We start from the raw sequence: 15,884 nt of genomic DNA, 5'->3' as shown, positions 1-15,884 counted from the left end.
AACCCCTCGCCCAGGCATGTTGAAAGAGCAGTTCACCCTCCTCCACTCCCCACCTCTTCATCGTCCTGGCACCCCTGGAGTGCCCCCACCACTTTTGGGCAGAGTTCGAGAAGGTCTCAGCCCCACCCCGCCATCACCCTCTACCCCAACCACACCTACTCCATCTCCATTAGGAGAACCCCGTCCTCTCCTGTCTATCCCCAACCGCCCAACCATTAACATCCCAAATCAGAGAGCGTGTCGCCCCTCGCCTCCTCAGCCCCTCCACCACTTATCAAACCATCATCACTCGCTGCATTCCCCTCAGTTTTCCAGAGGGTCCCTGCCCCTACCACCACCCTCTCTTAACCGTGAGCCCCACCTGCCTGGGGGAAAGCGCCCTGCTGCCAGTTTTAGCGGTGGCCCTTTTAACCCATCCAAAAGACCATTCTTGCCCCCTCGTTATTAGCATCTTAAATGCTAAACATGCTCTACATCACCTGAAATAGAACAGGCAGTATAGTAAAAGATAGCATCACCTGCAAATTGCAGCGTGAGACTTTAACTTCATGTAAATACACATGCCCTGACCCATAGCAGTCACACGTTACTGCACTTCTCTTCTTAGATGAAGAGAAGGTTTCAAATAACTTAGGGATGAACTAAGAGGAGAAGAATATGGAGTTCCTGATACAACCATGGAATATGAAGGAAATCAAAAGGTGGTTATCCTGTTCAATTCCACTTGGTGTAATTTGAGAGAATGATTGTGGTGTGTTTGATGCATGGTTGTGTGTGGTCAAATAACTTTCCTCTGATTACATGTAAATAGATTAATTGCCTGTTTCTTTCCTTCCAGTAACTGTTTGTTTCACTTTCCCACCATATAACACTTGCTTTTCTGTCGTTTTCAATGTGAAACACTCGTTTGTGCTGTTAACTACTGTTTTTCATCTGTAAACCTTTGTTACTCTCACTGTGAGCAAGAACCAGTGGATTTAAACTTTGCTTCATTTATGAGTGATTCAATTATTAACATTATAGTCATAGACAAACTGTTGTGCAACCTTGATGGCTTGTAGAGATATTTATGCTGCATAAAGCTAAAATACAGTCACTTTGTCAAGCTTCTCCAAGATGTGAAGATTTTGTCTCAAACTGCGTACAGTATAAGCTAACTAAGTGTTAAAGGCATAGCTGCTCAGTAGTTGCCGAGTGTGTTCTTCCGTCTTTGCTTTTCTTAAGTTTCAGAGTTCTCACGTGTATTCTTATTAATAAAAGCATTATGTCGATAAAGTAAATGAAAGGAGACTTTATTTACAGATACTGTCATACTTGAACAAATGTACCTGAATAATTTTTAACAACAGTTCTTTTCTCTTGCATGTCTAAGAACTTGATGATGTCCAGTGTGTTCTAACATACACAGCTGTGAACAAATAGCATCTAAAGGAATTTGAGGAGAATTTCAGTTTGGTTTCATTAATACCATTTTTCACCCTGTACTTGAAATATTCAGCGTAGGAGTCAGTCCACTGTCTCTTGGATTTAGTATTATGACAAATTTAAACCTTTATCATGTGCAAATGTTTGAACTGTGTGAATTTGTGAGTTGCACTTTCAGATTATGATGTGACACTTTTGGAATGTTTGCTAAACTAAAGCAAATACTACTTCCTTTCTCAACAATATGGATACCCTTCTTTTAAAATCTTATTTCACTTATCTCACATTCATCTTAATGTGAATATAACCTGTATATTGTTGTAGTACTCGTGCTTTAAAGTACTACAAAATATCTTTGCTCTTTCCATGAAGTTCAGAAATGTTGATTATTTTAGGAGCGTGATATGGTGTCGTCTTTTGTACAACATTTGCATTCACTTCAAAAGAGTCTATCAGGGAATATACACACTCATTTTACAATGTTTGCAAAGGTAGCTTTGCCACACATTTAACGTATTATGTCCAAACATGACACTCTTTACATTGTCACTGCACCACATAATTATTTTCTGCCAAAACGTAATTCTGTCATCTCACCAAAGAAAGAGATTGCTGTCTGGGTGGATTAATTAAATGAACTATAAACCCTTAAGGACATTATTCTATTATTCTATCATTAGAATAACAGACTGTTCGTTTGGGTTTTACAGCAACCTTTAAAGTCACAAAAGAGATGCCATTTTGACTTGTTTTAGAAAGAAAGTTATCCTTGACTCAACTCAATAGTTCAACCTCTTGACCTTTAGTGCATACAGAGTTTGTTCTTTTGGTCACTGCAGACTTCCTACAGTAATGAAATGGATGATTAATGGGAAATCTGAACGAAAAGCAAATGTGAAATTGTGTAAACACGTTCTACTTTTTGTTGTGCATGTTTATTTCTACCACTTCCATTATACACAGCATACTGTGGACTAATTATGGTTTGCACACCACAACTTAAATGACATATGTGCCACATGGTTGGTATAGTGCAGGGGTCTGCAACCATTTTGACATGGAGTGCCATTTTTTTTATTTTCCTGGTCAATGGCTGTGCCGACAAATGTATGCGATTTTCCGAAGTATGAGTCCACTTGTGAAAATGTTTCTAATTTGCACTTTTCTAATTTAATCGTTGATTTTTTTTCATTACAAATTATATTTTCAGCATAATAGTTTGAGTGAAAATTTTGTGCAACACCCAAAAAATCATGATATAATCATGATCCTGCATGTGAATCACAGAGCATCTTGTGAAAGTGCTTTATTGAAAGAAAACCTCAGAGTTACAAAATGAGTTAACAGTTAATCTCACAAATTTGCTTATTTGATAACTGATCACAAAATTGTGTGGAATCTTGAATATTTCTTATATTATGTCATTGTAATCTTGTAATAACACGCAAGCAACAGCGAGAGAGGAGCAGTCTATTTTATTTATGTGATGTTTTTCACACATTCATTCCAATCTACATCTTGATTTCATCCTTCCTCGTGATCACGCAGCATGTTTTCATCAGCTGAATAGGAGTCTAAACACAATTAAAGTGTGATGAGACTGTGTGAATGTGACCATGGTTTAAGGAGGGTGTACCTGTATGCAGGGTTGGAAATCTCAAGGATAATAGTGGTGTTTTCCTTGTTACATCACGTGTTGTTCTGAAAGCAAAAAGAAACAAATGAAACACTGAATGTTGGCTGTCATCCGCACAGCTTGACCGAGTCAATGCAGCGCGTTTACTTGCGCGATTAACTGAAAGTGAAGCGCTGCCGGCTCGTGATGCGTGAATGGCTTGCACGCGCTGCACGAGTCTGTTGGGTATACTGCAGTCTCGTCACATCTTAACTTTTTGTTTAGCCTCTCATTCAGCTCATGAAACCATGCTGCGGGATCATGAGGAAGGACTACATCAAGATGTAGACTGAAATGCAGGTGTGGCATGTCGTATAAATAAAATAGACTAATGCCATAGGTTGCCAACCCCTTGTATAGTGGATTCTTATTTAAAAATGTGTCAGGAAAAGAATCTGCACAAACATATCAAGCTAAACATCTCAAAATAATATATAACATCAGTGATCCTCATCCAGTGCAGTCTTAACAACGCTAAAGATTACGACTGATTGTGCGTGATACCATTTTATTGTGTATGTAATTTGATATGTGGACAAGGATAAGTTGATTGCATTATGCAGATGCCAAAATTTGCAAACATAATTTGGCAATGATAGTAATATAACTGCCTTTACACACCTTTGGTATTTCACATTGCTGCCCACATTTATTAGACATTAATATGAGCTTGCCATATTTGGCTACTTAATACCAAGGATGTAACCACATATTCAGGATGGGGGGGACCAAATGTAATAATTTAGTAATCAACCATGCGATAAAACCCATAGCAGTAGACCACTAATATGAATATTCAGGGAGACATGTTCCCCTCAATGTCTATGGTTGTAAGTGCCCTGCTTAAAACTATTCTACTTAAATGTCTGAAAAGCTATAATATAATATACACCGATCAGCCACAACATTAAAACCACCTGTCTAATATTGTGTAGGTCCCCCTCATGCTGCCAAATCATCGCCAACCTGCATCACAGAATAACATCCTGAGATTATATTCTTCTCACCACAATTGTACAGAGCGGTTATCTGAGTTACTGTAGACTTTGTCAGTTTGAACCAGTCTGGCCATTCTCTGTTGACCTCTCATCAACAAGGTGTTTCCATCCACAGAACTGTCATTCACTGGATGATTTTTGTTTTTGGCACCATAAATTCTAGAGCCTGTTGTGTGTGAAAATCCCAGGAGATCAGCAGATACAGAAATACTCAAACCAGCCCGTCTGACACCAACAATCATGCCACAGTACAAATCACTGACATCATATGTTTCCCCATTCTGATGGTTGATGTGAGTATTAACTGAAATTTGATTGGCTGATTAGATAATCACATGGATGATTGTTGTTGCCAGACGGGCTGGTTTGAGTATTTCTGTAACTGTTGATCTCCTGAGCTTTTCACCAACAACAGTCTCTAGAATTTACTCAGAATGGTGCCAAAAACAAAAGAATCCAGTGAGTGGCAAGGTGAAAACACCTTGTTGATGAAAGAGGTCATGGAGAATGGCCAGACTGGTTCGAACAGACAAAGTCTACAGTAACTCAGATAACTGCTCTACAATTGTAGTGAGACGAATATAATCTCAGAATGCTATTCTTAGATGCTTGATTTGGTGGCAGGAGAGGACCTACACAATATTAGGCAGGTGGTTTTAATGTTGTGGCTGATCAGATTAAATGTCTGCTATTGGCCAGTACCTTTTGCTGAATTCAGATTTGTCCCATTTAATAACTTATAAATGGGAAGTTTTGAGGATTCACCTGTGATCCCTAAAATGCAATTTTTGTCTTGGTAACACCAGTTTGCATAATCCTTGTACAAATTTGGTCATTGATAATTCGTGTAATATAAATGCTGACTTTCATGAATAATTCCTTATTGACTCCATCAGATTCTGCATCAGTTTCCACAGACTGCGTTGTTTATTGTGCATATGCTCATTTCAATCAGCATCATTATCTGCGGTCTTGTAGAGATGTATATAGGGTGTTGTTTGGTTGCATGTGTCATCTTTACACGTAACGCGAGAGATTTATTTCCATACAGGAAATATAGCATAGCAGGCTAATTTAGGCAGAAGTGTTGACGATATTCTCTTGAAATGGGATTGTTTCAAAATATTTTGCCTTTGCATTCACGTGCTTTGGTTGGAAGTAGATGTAATGTGCCGTTTACAAACCTGCACTGCTGCATTTTCACGACTCCGTAAAAGGTCTGTCTTAAACATTTAATGTGTGTTTCTAGGCATGGGGAAATCCAGTGCATGTAGCTGTCAGTGCGTGCATTGAGCGGCTGCTCGTGACGCAAGACTGGCTTCGCATCTCATTGGTTGAGGCCGTCCTCCCTCGGTCTGTTTCGGCCAATCGTTTTTTCTTTCAGTTATGACATCTTAGTACCGTTAAAATGGCGGCCCGCATAGGGAGGTCAACGTTTGTTGTTTAGAGAGGAACGTGGACTCGTAGCTTTGGATTTTGTGTAACATGGTCGTGTCTTTGTTCTTGAGATGGTCCGCCTGTCAGGCGACAGTGAGAGCAGCAGAAGTTGCAGCAAGGCCTGCGCTGGTTTAAATGCAAGAGTCTTGTGTTGTGTAAATGTAATGCTGTCAGTGTGCAGGAGAATCAGACACATGCAGCAGTCCAGTGATGCTCTGAAATGATAAACACTGATCACACGAGACTTTTATATGGTTGCATAACATTGGGTGTTAGAGAATTTTAAATAAATCATGTCATGGGTGGATGAATGGATAGATAGATCTGGAAAAAGTTAAGAGACCAATGCAAAATGATCAGTTTCTCTGGATTTACTGTTTATAGGTATGTGTTTGAGTAAAATGAACATTTTTGTTTAATTCTATAAAGTACTGGCACCATTTCTCCCAATTTCCCAAAAAAAATATTGTCATTTAGAGCACTTATTTGCTGAAAATGACAATTGGTCATCACCGATCATCCACCCGGTCATCTAATGGTTAGGGGACCTGGAGAGGCCTTCAAGCCACAGTGTCTCACACCCACTGTGAAATTTGATGAAGGATCGGTGATGATCTGGGGGTGCTTCAACAATGCTGGAATCAGGCAGATTCGTCCTTGTGAAGGACGCATGAATTAAGCCACATACAAGGTTATCCTGGAAGAAAACTTGCTTCCTTCTGCTCTGACAATGTTCCCCAACTATGAGGATTGTTTTTTCCAGCAGGACAATGCTCTATGCCACACAGCAGGTCAATCAAGGTGTGGATGGAGGACCACCGGATCAAGACCATGTCATGGTCAGCCCAATCTCCAGACCTGAACCCCATTGAAAACCTCTGGAATGTGATCAAGAGGAAGATGGATGAACACAAGCCAACAAACAAAGCCGAGATGCTTGAATTCTTATGGCAGGAGTGGCATAATGTCACCCAACAGCAATGTGAAAGACTGGGAGAGAGCGTTCCAAGATGCATGAAAGGGTTATTCCACCAAATTTTGATTTCTGAAGTTAAAACATTAGTATTGTTATTTAAAAATGAATATGATCTTTGCATTATTGGATGTCTGAAAACACGGCATCTTTTTTTGTTATTTTGACCAGTTGTCTTTTTTATTTGTAATTTGGAAGAAATGTTGCCAGTACCTTGTAGAATATTTTGTTTATTTGTTCCATTTTTTTCTCATTTACACATACCGATAAATAGTAAATCCAGAGAAACTAATCATTTTGCAGTGGTCTCTTAATTTTCTCAGAGCTGTATGTATAATATATATATATAAAATGTTTGCAAGGTAAAATAATTATTTATTTTTATTAATGATTTAATATTTTATTTTAATGATCTCAGACCTTTGCACCCCACTGTATAACAGTAATTGTTAGATTCATATAATTCACTTTTCTGACCCTACCTGAAACTTTTCTTTCAAACCCTGTTTATAGCATAATTGTATGCTTCGTATCATATCGGATTATTTTAAATAATTGTTTTTCTTCATGTTAAGACTGACATGTTTAGCAATCTGTATAATGTACATTAATTTCTCCAGCTGTACAGCTCTATTATGCTTGCGTAAAAGACTGTGATGGATGATATTCTAGTAACATTGTTCCTCATTTGTCTTTTTTCTCTCTTCCTTGTATTTAAAGTTTGATCTGTCAAAAGAGATTGATATTTCTCAGGCTGAAAGGAATATTCCAGGTTCAATTCAAGTTAAGCTCAATCGGCAGCATTTGTGGCATAATGTTGATTACCCCAAAAAAAAGCACAAATCTGTGTTACAGTGAGGCACTTACAATGGAAGTGAATGGGACCTATCCGTGAATGTTAAAATAATCACTGATTCAAAGTATAGCCACAAAATTTAAACCGTATACGTGTTAACTTACTAACCTTTTCTGTTTAAAGTTATAGCCAATTTTACAGTTTGGTTGCCATGATGATGTAATACTGTGAGCACTGAAACCCTAATGCGACCATAAAAAAACAACTTTACAGCTCAAATAATACATGAGTTTTAACTGAAGAATTAATGCAAGTGCATTAAAAAAATTATAAGCTTCAAATTTCTGCCTTTTAAACCCTCCAAAATTGGCCCCCATTCACTTCCATTGTAAGTGTCTCACTGTAACCCACATTTTTACATAAAAACAGTTTTAATAAAAGGAGTGACGAGTCAAAATAAATATTTGATGTAATCCAATATTATGCCACAAATGCTGTCGATTGAGCTTAACTTGTACTGAACCAGGAATATTCCTTTAAACCTGCCCTATAATGTCATATAATGAAAGTTTGTTATATTTACACAATGAGTGATGTGTGATCTCTGGATTCCTTTCTCACATTTCACCTCTCTTGATTTCAGCTGCAGCCATCTGCCAGCCTAACCGAGTGCTTATGGGGTTTCGAGTCTTTATTTGAGTGGCAGGTGCAGATAACTGGAGCTCCAGGACTAGATCTGAACATCTGATTGACTGATGGCATAACAGTGAAAGCAGCAGCTGGAGTCATGGCAACATTCTGGATTGCACAGAATGAATGGTATGCATATAATCTTATAGTATGATAGATTCAAACCTCCTGACTTGTTATGAAAAATCGCACGATGTGTGTGTCCATGTATTCACAGTGTTAGAAGTGCCGTGGTGGACAGAGTGATTGGAGAGTTGTGGGAGCTTGGTCGCCCTCTTTTAGCGGACTCTGAACTGCAACTACTGGTTTTCCACAGTAAAATGAGTCTTGTATCGACATAACCTGAAAGGCTGATCAGAAAGGATGAAGCTACAGCTTCAAAACCATCATAAAATAGTCAGACTACAGTTTACAAGTGCACATGGGGACAAAGGTCGTACTTTTTGGAGAAATGTCCTCTGGTCTGATGATATAAATATTGAGCTGTTTGGCAATAATGACCATCATTATGTTTGGAGGAAAAAGGGTGAGTCTTGAAAGCCGAAGAACACCATGCCAACAATGAAGCATGGGGGTGCAGCATCATGTTGTGGGGGTGCTTTGCTGCTGGAGGGACTGGTGCACTTCACAAAATAGATGACATCATGAGGAAGGAAAATGATGTGGATATATTGAAGCAACGTCTCAAGACATCAGCCAGAAAGTTAAAGCTCAGTCACAAATGGGTCTTCCAAATGAACAATGACCCCAAGGATATCACCAAAGTTGTGGCAAAACGGCTTAAGGACAACAAAGTCAAGGTATTGGAGTGGCCACCACAAAGTCCTGACCTCAATCTGATAGAACATTTGTGGGCAGAACTGAAAAGTGTGCGTGATCAAGTAGGCCTACAAACCTGACTCAGTTACATCAGTTCTGTCTGGAGGAATGAGCCAACATTCCAGCAACTTATTGTGAGAAGCTTGTGGAAGACTACCCAACACTTTTGACCCAAGTTAAACAATTTAAAGGCAATGCTGCCAAATACTAACAAGTGTATGTAAACTTCTGACCCACTGGGAATGTGATGAAAGAAATAAAAGCTGAAATAAATCATTCTCTCTACTATTATTCTGACATTTCACATTCTTAAAATAAAATAGTGATCCTAACTGACATAAGAAAGGGAATATTTTCTAGGATTAAATGTCAGGAATTGTGAAAAATTTTGTTTAAATGTATTTGGCTATGGTGAATGTAAACTTCAACTTGTACGCACCCCTAGTAAGGAATCTCTGATCTGTACTAATATATAATATATACAACTAGCAGTTTTGAGAATCAACAAGTTTAACTATAATTGGAATGATTAATCGAATATTTGGGTGAACGATTAGTCTGCAGCTCTTAACCGACAATTCAGCTTTTTGATTTGCTTCTAAAAATAAAGACAAATGTTCTTAATAATGCCTTCTAAATGACCTTTACTGAATTACAGGCAGAAATAGTTTTACTATAGTAATATGGTGTTAATATAGTAGACATGTTTGATGTTGTGTTATTATGACTTCACTACAACATTCCATGGCGATACTATGGTTAGTTACTGTAGTAAAACCATTTTAAATTTTCAGTATTTAGATGCTAAATAAAAGCAATAAACACACTGCAGTAATGCCCCTATACTGTATGGTGCAAATAACATCTATAACATCGACAATAGCACCGGGGTCAAAGATGATGCATTTGTTTGCTATTAACACGTACAGGAAATATTTTCAGTCGCTGAAAAAATACACTGCAAATATTGTGTTCTTGTTCCTCAGTAAAAATATCTAAAAATCATTTTCAAAGACTACCTGAGAAGCAACACTGCACAATTGTTTACAGAGAATGTATATTGACTATAAGTGTCTTGTGTCTTGTGGCACTTGATTGTTTCACTTCTTTGACAGTTACAATGCAGTAAGATTCTTTCTCAGAAACCAAATGCAAATGTTGTTTTAAGTGATATTTAGATATATTCATTGGAAAAGGAAGTCAAAAAAAGACTCATTAAAACACAAATTTTTGCAGAACATCTTGATCTGACAAAAAAAACTCTTCTAAACAGAGTTGGTTATTGCCAGTTGCCTCACAATAAGATCCACATCACGATGCATGAGTTGTTATTCAATACATTTCAAGCCATCACAAGTGAAGCATTAATTCAGATTCACAGTTTGTGCTTGTTTTGATCCGCTTTAGCAACTTTAATGAAGGATGCACTACAGATAAACAATCATCCATGTGATTATCTAATCAGCCAATCATGTGGCAGCAGTGCAGTGCATAAAATCACTTCATTTTTTCACTTCAATATTACCAAAATCCGAATTATATTCTAACTTCAAAGAGATTATTTCAATTAGGGCAAAACATGACTTCAGCGATCGTGAGATTTTTAAATTGTCGTTGTCTCAAGTGCACAAGAGAATAGGTAAAAAGCTAGACGCTGTGCAACGCATTAAACAGAACTCAGGGTTCTCGAGATGCACTTTATGAAGAATGTACGTTCTTTTTTGCCTTACAGACAGCATCTAAAAACACGGCACTCTAGCTAAAAACTAGTGCATGTTTCTATATAAAAACAACGTGAAAAGAGTGCAGACGGGCGCAAAACCAGTTCTGTGTAAACGGCCCCTTGTGCTACGTGGCGCTGATAAGAGAGCAAGACTCAAAGGCCTCCACTAAGTCATCGTCAGTGATTGACAATTAAACATTTTAATACAGATTTTGCATTCGAATGTGCTTTTTTATTTTACATTCTATAAATAATTATTTGAATGTCTAGTTTTTATTTGACATCCTTAGAACATGTTTTATGTCCTTGTGCCTTTTGGCTGTTTTAAAGTGTTTCTTGGTGGTCTACAGTATAAACATTAGTTCAGTCCAATCTTGATGTTAAAGTCAACATGAAAACAAAATGGCCTTAATCTTAATACACGTTTTATTGTGCATGATTCATTAATGCAAGTCATCGTATAAAAAAAAGTAATCTTAATTATGGTTATAAAAATCTCTACTTCTGAAAGATTTTAGTTTTTGGCTGATACAACAAATTAATTTCACTGGAGGGGAGGGTCTGTTTCATTATGACATCAACTGAAAGGAACTGAAACACATTTTAATACCAGTTGTGATCAGGGTCATTCTGTGGGTTTGTTGAGGTGCGCTGACTGCCCTCATTTGATGCAGCTCGCAAAAACACAGTTACATGTACTTCAAGCTTAAATTGCTCTAATGTTAGGAAAATACTTATATTACAGAATTTATGTAAGGGTCCTGAGGCATGATGAAATGCATACATTTTTTTAAATGTAATTAATCATACTAAATTAATGTGTCAAATGACATTCATAATTCAAATATGAGGTCATAAAAACTTCATGCATTAAACTGAATTTAAACATTGTATAGATTGTCACACTGCTGTCTCCTGTAACTCTGTCTGGGTTGGCAGAGGTGTCAGGTGTAGTGAGGATGATTGATGTTGCGTTTCCAGGAGAAAGAGAGTTAGAGGAGTGGGAGAGAGAGCAGGAGGAGGCCAGGAAAAGAGACCACTGACAGATTGGGAAGGTCAGGTCAGTTCAGCAATGAGGAAGTCTCACTGAGCCATGCAGTTTGCAGACTGTTAGTGTTTCTGCAATAACACTGATCCTCCAGCAATAGTAACTCAGCTGGTTTCACACAACTCTGCAATTGCGTAGTTGTAGTTCACTGGTACAGTGATGATTTTAGATGGTAATAACGTTGTACTTTGTTGCATAATATAATACTGAAATGTTACCATATTCATATAACTTTGCCAAGCAGTTCTGTTGGAAAAATTATATTAAAGGAATATTTTATAAAAAATTCTCTCATCATGTACTCACCCTCATGCCATCCCAGATGTGTATGACTTTCTTTCTTCAGCAGAACACAAACGAAGATATTTAGAAGAATACCTCAGTTCTGTAGGTCTACACTTTCACTTTTAAACCTGAAAGTGAAAGTGGAGATTTAGAGTAAAAAAGGACTGTTTCTCACCCACACCTCTTATATCGCTTCTGAAAATACAGATTTAACCACTGGAGTCTTATGGATTACTTCATTTCCTTTATGTGATTTTTGGAACTGCTAAGATCTGATCACTATTCACTTGCATTGTATTGACCTAAAGAGCTGAAATATTCTTCTAAAAAATGTTATTTGTGTTTTGCAGAAGAAAGAAAGTCATACACATGGGATGGCATGAGGGTTACTAAGTGATGACAACATTTCATTTTTGTGTGAACTGTCCCTTTAAATTTGTGACGAAGCGTTGCGGACAAACTATAATTGTGAAGAAAAAATCCATGTATCAAAAAAAAACATTTCCAATTAAGTAAACAAGGAAAAAATGTAATAACTAACCACTTATTTATCTTAGTTTCATAATTTATTTAATTTCACTTCTATCAAAATGTATTCATTTCAGTTTGTCTGGAAGATAAATGTTTGCATGTCTTACAATATACACATGGTCAGGAATAGGTGTACATTTTGTTCTTACCAACTAACATTTTGAAAATATGAAAGCTTTTAAGAATCTGAGACTTTTGGTAAAAACGGCTTCATGAACAATTTACATAACAATTCGTTCTGCCAGTGTTTCATGAATGAGGCCTATTGAAATATATGAGATCTGAAAAAGTCATGGAAATGTTTACTGTATCCATAATTATTCTCGAGTTATGCTGAGCTGTACAATATTTAATTGGCTAGAAATTACAAGTGCAGTTGCTCCAGATATGCAGTAAAAATGTGACAGGAAAGATCTTAGAAATGTCAAAATATTAGATACCTTATGTAATCCAAGTGTACTACCATGGTCCAAAAAGCATGATATTATACCTTATCCTAAAAACAACATTTTGATAGTGACAAAGTTTGTTTCTATTAACTTTCTTCAAGATCTATCAGGTTGCTGAAGTGACTCATAAAGCTGCTGTAGATGGTTTGGGCTGTGATGGTTTATACTGTGTGTGATGGGTCACAGGCGCAGGAGTTGTTGTTCTTTCATGATGTCAGTCCTGGCAGATGCTTCATGGAGCTCATATATACAACACACTCACTAACTTCATAAAGGTACAAGCCTCATCCCACATCAGCAGGGATTTACCCTTAAAATCACACAATGCACTCTGTATACTAGAGCATGACCGATGCCAATTTTAGATGGGGAAAATTCACTGATTACCAATATGGTGGCCGATATAGTTAATTTTTGAGCTGGAATGAAAACAGACCTTTTCTATGTGGATTTTGCACTGACATGACTATGCAAAGGTAGTCAGAAAAATGCTTTCTTAAAATACTTTTATCAAAGAATATTTGACGTTATTATTATAATACGTTGTCAACAAATACTAGAAATTAATACAGAGAAAATAAAGAATAAATAAAAATAAAATAAATAGCTAAATAAACATCAGTACTGTTTAGTATCAGTCAAATGATGACTATATTAATACTGTCAGTCAATTAGGGGCAGGTTGTAAAAGAAGCAGCATTTACACCTGCAGAGTCAAGAGATAAACAGCAGCAGCATATCATCAGAATACCCACCGTATTCTGCTATACAAGTTCAGGGGAATCTTTCAACGGTGGAAAACCCCCAACTTTTAAATGTTACATTTTGTAAATGCAAGACTGGAATGCTCTGATGTTTACCTTTCAATCTGCTACATTACTGACTGCACTGACAAACTATAGCTGGCTAACACAGCAAACAGATGTGATCAACATGAGTGGCATGGTTGTCAGGGACAGGGTTAATGTTATATTGAAAAGGGAATTTGATGGGGTCATTGTTTATTAACTTACCAGTATGTATTTCACAAACTAGTTAGCAACTTACCGTGAAGACACCATTTAAGTCTGCACTGCTTAACTCAACACTGTCAGCAGAACCAGCGTCAGCTCAGCTCTGTAAACAATGCAGTCGGAGCGTGCTCTGCTGGACAAACTACACTATGACACCAACCAGAACTTTGAAGACCCAAAAGGCAGAATAAAATTAATCCATAAGACTCAGTTCTAAAGTTCTCAGTTCAATCGTCTAAAGTGATTTGATCAATGTGGGTGAGAAACAGATAAATATTTAAAGGAATATTCCAGTTTAATACAAGTTAAGTTCAGTCGACAGCATTTGTGTCCATAATGTTAATTACCACAAAAAAATATTTAGACTTGTCTCCCTTTTCTTTAAAAAAAAGCAAAAATTATGTAAATTATGAGATTTTCATTTTTGGGTGAACTATTCCTTTAACACTCGCCAAGTGCCAAATATGTAAAAAAATGACTTTGGCAGGTCAATAGAAGTTGGCTGTTAAATTTTTTCATCATGATGTATGCATCAAATCACCACGTAAAAAACAGACTCTCACTTATGTAAGCAAATCAAGAAGAAACAAATGGTCTACTAAATAAAAGCTCAGTGACAGCCATGCATCTTCTAACAACAACAAAAAATAAACCATCAGACGTTAAGCAAGGATGCCAAAAGGTTTTTTCTTTTATTGTTGTAACAACAGAAATCCTCATGCCAACACACTCCTGGCATTGAATGAAAATATGAGCAATAAAATCCTGATAGGCCTTAAAGATGTTTAGACATGTGCAGTTTCAAAAAACCAGAGATACAAAAAACCTGGATCATCTCATATATGATCATGTGCTATTACCAGAAATATACAAGAAAAAAAAACAGTTTATGGTCCTGGTACAAAAAAAGTAGTAAAGAAATGCTGTTGCATGGCCAGTGAGAAATAGTTGTGGGCAAATAGTTGACATATAGCATGTCAATGAACTATATTTTTTATTAACATTAAGAGTTTATCTTATTTTTTTATAAATGTATAAGCGAAAGCGTTTCATTTAGGTAATTTAACTGGTCGAAAGTTTTTTAACCATTTTTGAATCAAACTTTTGTCTTCATTTTTTCATTTAATTGCTGTTGTAATGTGACCATTTTTTTTTTTTAAAGTACAAATAACCCAAGTTGTCTCAATTATTACAAGGTCAATAAAGCGGCATACATAATGATTATAGAAATGTTCCTGGTAGAGCATGGTGCTAGCAACACCAAGATCATGGGTTCAATTCCCTGGGAATGCACATCCTGATAAAATGTAAAGGCCTACATGAACTGTAAGTCGCTTTGGATAAAAGCATCTGCCAAATGCATAAATATATATATATATATATATATATATATATATATATATATATATATATATGTATATATATATATATATATATATATATATATATATATATATATATATATATATATATATATATATATGTATATATATATATATATGTATATATGTATATATATATATATATATGTATATATGTATATATATATATATATATATATATATATATATATATATATATATATATATATATATATATATATATATATGTGTGTATATATGTATATATATATGTGTATATATGTATATATGTATGTATATGTATATATATATGTGTATATATATGTATATATGTATGTATATGTATATATATATGTATGTGTATATATATATATATGTATATATATATATGTATATATGTATATATATATATATATATATATATGTATATATATATATATATATATATATATATATATATATGTGTGTATATATGTATATATGTATATATATGTATATATGTATGTATGTATATATGTATATATATGTATATATGTATGTATATGTATATATATATGTATGTGTATATATATATATATGTATATATATATGTGTATGTATATATATATATGTATACAAATTAAAAACAAATATAGTGGAAAGCAGTATAAAATAGTTTTAG

The 15,884-nt window shown here is 35.8% G+C and overlaps 1 protein-coding gene across 1 annotated transcript in view; it reads left to right on the top strand.

Moving 5' to 3' along the window:
* The window catches only part of LOC127658021 (regulation of nuclear pre-mRNA domain-containing protein 2-like), a 31,535-nt gene extending 30,046 nt beyond the window's left edge, over positions 1–1,489 (top strand). The window contains 1 exon segment of the mRNA XM_052147088.1: positions 3–1,489. Within this exon segment, the coding sequence (XP_052003048.1) occupies positions 3–448 (446 nt within the window). The 3' untranslated portion in view covers positions 449–1,489.
* Positions 1,490–15,884: the final 14,395 nt, after the last annotated feature.

The sequence above is a fragment of the Xyrauchen texanus genome, chromosome 17, assembly GCF_025860055.1.
Source record: "Xyrauchen texanus isolate HMW12.3.18 chromosome 17, RBS_HiC_50CHRs, whole genome shotgun sequence".
In the NCBI taxonomy this organism is placed as follows: Eukaryota; Metazoa; Chordata; class Actinopteri; order Cypriniformes; family Catostomidae; genus Xyrauchen; species Xyrauchen texanus.
The sequence above is the reverse complement of the archived record's forward strand: the minus strand, read 5'-3'. Positions and strand labels throughout refer to the sequence as shown.